This window comes from Cibotium barometz, chromosome 29 (genome assembly GCF_041138505.1).
Source record: "Cibotium barometz isolate CiBa-2024 chromosome 29, ASM4113850v1, whole genome shotgun sequence".
In the NCBI taxonomy this organism is placed as follows: domain Eukaryota; kingdom Viridiplantae; phylum Streptophyta; class Polypodiopsida; order Cyatheales; family Cibotiaceae; genus Cibotium; species Cibotium barometz.
In genome coordinates this window covers 46,936,002-46,942,802 of record NC_141074.1, presented here as the reverse complement: position 1 = coordinate 46,942,802, position 6,801 = coordinate 46,936,002, and the positions used below count along the sequence as shown (strand labels likewise).

The 6,801-nt window shown below is 36.8% G+C and overlaps 1 protein-coding gene across 1 annotated transcript; it reads left to right on the top strand.

The window, feature by feature from the left end:
- The first annotated feature begins 316 nt into the window (after positions 1 to 316).
- LOC147622270 (protein SMALL AUXIN UP-REGULATED RNA 51-like) lies at positions 317 to 880 on the top strand. Its single transcript, XM_086823572.1, has one exon. It carries the CDS (start codon positions 317 to 319, stop codon positions 878 to 880), a length of 564 nt encoding a protein of 187 aa, XP_086679698.1.
- The last annotated feature ends 5,921 nt before the right edge of the window (positions 881 to 6,801 follow it).

Sequence of the window (6,801 nt, the reverse complement as noted above, 5' to 3'; positions counted from 1 at the left end):
GTACAAAGGCGCTGCCAAGGATAGATTAAAGAGGGAGACAAAGCACGGGGTGGAGCATAGCTAAAGGGGAGACATGGCACGGAGAGGAGGACTAAGGTGATAAGAAGGCAGTGCACGAGCAACTGGTGCGCGAGGGGCTGCCAGCTAGCTAGCTTCAACAAATCAAATCCCGCCCACGAGCACTCATAGGAAGGAGGAAGACACCTCAAGGTCTGTAGGGACACAAGGTGCGTGCTCTTCAGTTTCGCCGCACTCCTTAGCGCTGTAGAGATAAATCGGCGCCTCTCCCTCCCCCCCCTGCCTGCCTGCTTTCGACATGAGCTGCTCCAACAAGCTCCAACAAATCGTCAGGCTGCGCGAAATGCTCAAGCAGTGGAGGCGGCTCGCCCGTGCCAAACGCCCTCGACCGGCCTCTATCCTCGGCGGCGCTCCACCTCCTCCCGCCGCCTCCGCCGCCGCCCGCGTTCCCGCCGGCCACCTGGCCGTCTACGTTGGCGAGGAGCGCAAGCGGTTCGTCATAAAGACATCTCACTTGAGCCACCCTGTGTTCAGAGCACTGCTAAAAAAGACGGAAGAGGAGATGGGATTCCATCATGAAGGAGCCCTCGCCATCCCTTGCGAGGCCGCCTTCTTTGAGCATCTGCTGTGCTTGGTGGACTCCAAATCGCAGTACGATATTGGAGCTTTGTACAAAAGAGGAGGCTCACATGATGATGATGATGATGATGGACGCCATCATCGACACCTGCGCGAGCTTCTCGACTTCTACTTCACCCCCGACAACCGGGCTACGCCGCCGGAGCACCGCTGCACCTTGCAACATTCGAACAATCCCCTCTACAGTTTCAGTCGAGTACAGCAGGCTCATGAGGTTGCCTAGACGACGTCCAGCCTCCCACCCCTGGTTATCTTCGGATCATTGTAGATATACTGACCAAGTGAACCTAATAGTTTGCCTCCCCACAGAGTAGTTATCTTTATAATTTGTATGCATTAAGCCCTGAAGCTTGCACGATGTTTTTAGCATTAATCTGTGAATTTCGCCTGCCTTGAACGGCTCGATTACTTCAATAATGACTCGAGATTTATTTATTTAGTGGTCCTATTTATGGTAAATTAAAAGCTCAACAGCATTAATTAAGTGTTACTATTTACTGGTATGCGTTATATATATTAAGAGGCCTTGAATTTTGACAAGCGTTATGCCCGTTTTTGGACGTTATGGTCGTGAAAAGCTTGCAATAAATAATTATTCACCCCTGCCCGTCACATTTTAGAGATACTCGTTCCTGTCAAATAGCTGTACGCATACTCTCTTCACGATGTCGTTTTGGATGTCACTTCACATCCATAGCTACCCATATAGGGGCTGCTCCTATAGCCCAAGTTTGGGCCCTAATGAGGGTTGCGGGGAGTCCTTTTTCTCGGTCCTGCCCCGCATGAAGCAACCTGGTGGAGCACCCAACTCTTCAATGGGCGGGCAACATTGCTAACTGCCGCTTTTTTGAGAAGATAACGAGGAAAGATGGAAATAGATGCAGTGGAGTTTTGTACATGCCTAAGAGAATTAAAAGTAGTTCAACCTCACCGTTCTACCTACTATCTACTATGAGGACTCAAGTTTGATGCCTAGGGATTACACAACGTACAGAACACATGACGCCCACATATCCACCTTCCCAACAAAAAAAAAGAATTAAAAGTGGTTCATATGGCCTATACGTGACTTGGTTCTAAGGGATATATATATATATATATATATATATATATATATATATATATATACTTATATATATGTATATGTACATGTATATATATATATACATATATATACATACATATATGCATATATACATACATACATACATATATAATACATATATACATATATATATATACATATATATATATATGTATATATATATATATGTATGTATATGCATAAACATATATATATGTATATATACATATATATATATGTGTATATATACATACATACATACATATATAATATATATACATATATATTATATATGTATATATACATATATATATATGTATATATATATGTATGTATATTATATATACATACATATATATATACATACAGACATACATATATACATATATATATATGTATATATATATGTATATATATATATACATATATATATATGTATATATATATGTATATATATACATACATACATACATATATATATACATATATACATATATATATATGTATATATACATATATAATATATATGTATATATGCACATATATATATATATATGTATATATACATATATATATGTATATGTATATACATATATGTATATATATATATATGCATATATGCATATATATATATATATGTATGTATGTATTATATATGTATGTATGTATGTATATATGCATATATATATATGTATGTATGTATATACATATATATATGTATATATATATACATATATATATATATGTATATATGTATGTATATGTATATATATATACATATATATATATATGTATATATATATACATATATATATATATGTATATATATATACATATATATATACATACATATATATCTCAGGGGATGGAGGGATCACTCATAAATATATAAGTGTAGCACGTGGGTTCAGCAGAAAGAGTTTTTAAAATTCTTTCTTTTACACATTTTTTACATACAAAAGGGAACCATTTAAAGGGGGTATTTATAGATTGAATAGAAAATAGATTTATTTTATTCATGAAAATTTTACAAAAAGAGGTTTTTAAATTAGGCCTTGAACGCAAGTGATATAGAGAGTTTACATATAGTGAACCCCCCGAGATATATATACATAAATATACTGCATCCATCCAAAACAGACAAACAAATTGTTAGCCTGCATGTGTATTACAGGTGTCCTAAGATCTACCACATATTATAGATGTCACCCAAAGATCCTCAAAACTAAGCTATAGTTGGGTCAAGTACAAAGAAGATGGAGTGAATCCATTAGGTTGTAAAGTTAAGGCCTAGGCTTTGGGCAAAAACTCGGGACCCTTTTACTAGAAGTAATTATTAGTACACACGTGATTAGCATACAACCAAGCATTTAAAAGATTATGTGGCTTACAATAAATGCAAAAAAGGCACAAAGGTAGATGCTAATTCACTATCCTAATGGATTTTTTTTCATAATGGGTCTAGTCATAATGTACATGTCTATGGTGCCTCTTAAGAGTCTAGACAAATATCTCACTACAATATACCAATCTCAAAAGGTTAAGGTCTAACAAGACCCCTCATGAATGGGTTCTCTAATCATAGAGAATTATCCCAGTGCTGGTCATAAAACAATTTAGCTATTATACAGATATTTAACAATAGCAAATGTTAAATATCCGTTGCCAGATATGCATTAGGTCATAAAAATGGCTATTACATAAGTTAACAGTCCGTTGTCTAATATGCAATAATGATTAACAATAGCCATGCTCAGAGTAGCAAATCAAAAGTTTTTTTCAAAGTTTTCATGCGGGTCACCAACAGCAGATGCATATGTTAAAGCATTAACCCCCAAATAAATCGTTACAATCATCATCCTATAGACACCCAACCATAACCAGAGTCGTCGATGCAAAAATCGAAGAACCAAGACCATCACCAAGTCAATAGTAGCAAGATGTGTGTGCCCTTAAGGTCACCAAGAAATATCAATAACTGATGTAAGAACCCTATGTTTATGCATTAATAGGGTAATCGGTTGCCATGTTCAGACATGTAAGAACATACAACCAGAGTTTATAAATGAGCAGCAAGATCCAAACGCTCTGGATTCTCAAAGCCATCATGCTGGTAGTCTGTCACCAAGGATTCAAGAATCATCATCCAAGGGTCCATCAGAGAAGTGACAGCTTAGCCTTTCATCAAATTAGAATGTTCATACCCAAACAAAGTATTAATATCTTCAAAGTTTACATGCAGGATGCAGACAACAAATGTATATGCCAAACATTAATCTCCATAAAAAAGACCCATTAAACTGGGATTTAGAGACTTATTATCCCATAAAAATCTTAATCAAAACCAGTGTAATAGTATTCAGTCGGTAACATTTAGAGAAACAAGACCATAGTCAGGGCATGCAATAGCAAGATATGTACGTATGCCCTAAATTACAGAGCAAGATATGTATGCCCTAAATTACAGAGCAACCGTTTTTGGAAATCACCAATATGAAGAACCCTATCCAAACATGCATATGTAATGATAGGGCAAATATCAATTGTGTTTAGATATATAAGAAGACAACCACAGTCTTATCCAAGTCATGCAAGCAGCAAAGTATCTATGCCCTAAACTCTCATAGCTTACATGCATGTAAATTATCAAAGGATTGAGGGAATATAATATCCAAGAAGCCATCAGAGAAGCGACTGTTTATCAGAGCAAGTTGTGCATGCCAAATTAAAGTGTTAACCCATAAAAATCCATTCGCTCTAGGATTCAAAAATTCAATATCTCATAGAAAACCTGCTACTGTATAGTGTAAGGAGTGTAAACAAGCCAGCTAAATGACAAATACCTAAGAGAATGAGCTCCTAACAGAAGCTAGAACGAGAGACATACTAAACAACACTCGTGATTCATAGTACAGAGTCTAACTCACCAAGATGAAGACCCTTTTATACTCAGAGCTGAGTAGAGAAAACCAGCTATCACCGCCATCGTCTTTGATGAGGAATCTACAAAGTGGCCCATCGCATGCAGCCATAGTAGCATGACAATGGTTTTGATTATGATAGAGCCAAACCGTATGTGGTTGGTATTAAGGCCTTTAATAGCAATTACCCAAAAAAAAAACCTAGAGTTCGTCAACGTTAAAAAGAACTAAGTGTGAATGTGTGTGTAATATAAATACATACATCTTTTATAATAAATATTCAATTATTATGAAAAATAAGCATATTTAATATAAAAAAACACACCCTGGACGCACGTGCACACACACACATATATTATAAATATATATGTATTTAAATAATAAACATAAAAAAGTGTGTGTGTGTGTATATATATATATATATATATATATATATATATATTTGTATGTATGTATGTATATGTGTGTGTGTATTTAAATATTCTCTCTCTCTCTCTCTCTCTCTCTCGTAATAGAAGATATATTACCAAAAATTACTTTACAAATGGCCACATGGCTGCACTAGGTGATGTACTAGCTTTCCCTCACTAATTACTCCAAACCACTGGTGTAGCTCGGAGTACTTTCATAAAATATACAGCCGTGTCATTCTCCACCAAATGAGCTGACCATCGCGCAAGGAAGAGACTTGTCATAACAGTAGCCCTTTTGTACGACCATGTGTTTATACGTGAGTGGTGTCACTTCACTAGTTGTGGAAGTTTCCATTGCTTGGGTTTATCTTCATTGACACTTCACTAGTTTTGGGAGTTTCCATTCCCTGTATTTATATGTGATTGGTGTCACCAGTCCCTCTAGCCAGTGGGTCCTCCCCTCGAAAAAGATTTATAATAAATGTTCATCATGTATGCCAGTTTGTATTATGAAAAGCTCCAGTACTTCAATTTATCCATGTTTAAGTCCATAGGGGGTTGATTTTCTAAGAAACGTGAAAAGTCATGAGTGGTCAAGTTCTTTTGGCACCTGTTCCCTAGACCTTTTAGTCTCTGCATGCCCATGCTTGTTAAGCCTCTAAGCCATGCTTTTTGAGCCTCATAGCCTTTTATGCCAAGATCACTGGCCTTTGAACCATGCTTACTAGTCTTTGAGTTTGTAGTAGAGCAGGGAGAGGGAGCATTAGAGTGTAGTGTTGAGCCCAAATCATTGTGGCTATTGAAGGTTGTGTCAAGTCACTCCACCATAGCTCCGAAGGGGGGTTTGTTAGGTATTTCAAAGTCTCTTTTCTGTACCCATCATGTACGTGTAACCCTATTTGTGTACCCACTTGTGTCTGTGTGTGAACAATCCCCTAAAGGGGCTAAGTGTGTTAGTGTGTGTGAACCCACCCTTAGGTGTGGATAAGATAAGTGTGCCATGTGTCACTTCTCTAGTATGTGTATGTGATTCCATTGAGTCAAAAGATAATGCTTACAACCTACAAATGCATGTACTTGGTAAGCTTCTACATAAATCAATCAATCAAATCATTGAATCGTGCATTCTGTTGCTCTCTCTCTCTTGGTTATGAACACATATCTTCTCTCTCCCCCCCTTTTACTATCTTACTCTCTCTTCACGTGTGGAATCATTGCCATGGCTTAAAGGTTCAGCATCTCTCTCCTTAAAACTTTATCTCTCTTCTACACACACCACCATGGATATCTTCAAGCCTCCATGGGTGCTCTATTTTACTACATTTCCAAGTTGACTTTTCAAAGTTGATGATATAAGCTTTTATTTTCTAAGAGTGGAGAGAAACTCATCATCATATTTCCTTGAGTACTTAAACACACAAGCACATTGTTGGTCTCCTCTTTTAATTTATTAATTGTAACTTTTGGATCGATTTTGTCCCAAACAATCTTTGGTTTACCACTAGAGGAGTGGTAATCCATAAACGATCATTGGATTAGAGGAGCTAGCTAGCATATTAAATGTAGACTCCCATATTCATTTTCTTGAAACTAATTTTTTGTGTGTGTCTTTGTTCTTCTTTCTTCCTCAAGGATTGTGATGCATTTTAGATTATCGTTCTTGTCTTCCTCATTTGTTTATCTTTAAAGATTATAAGAACCCTACATTTATGTGCCGCTTTAAAAC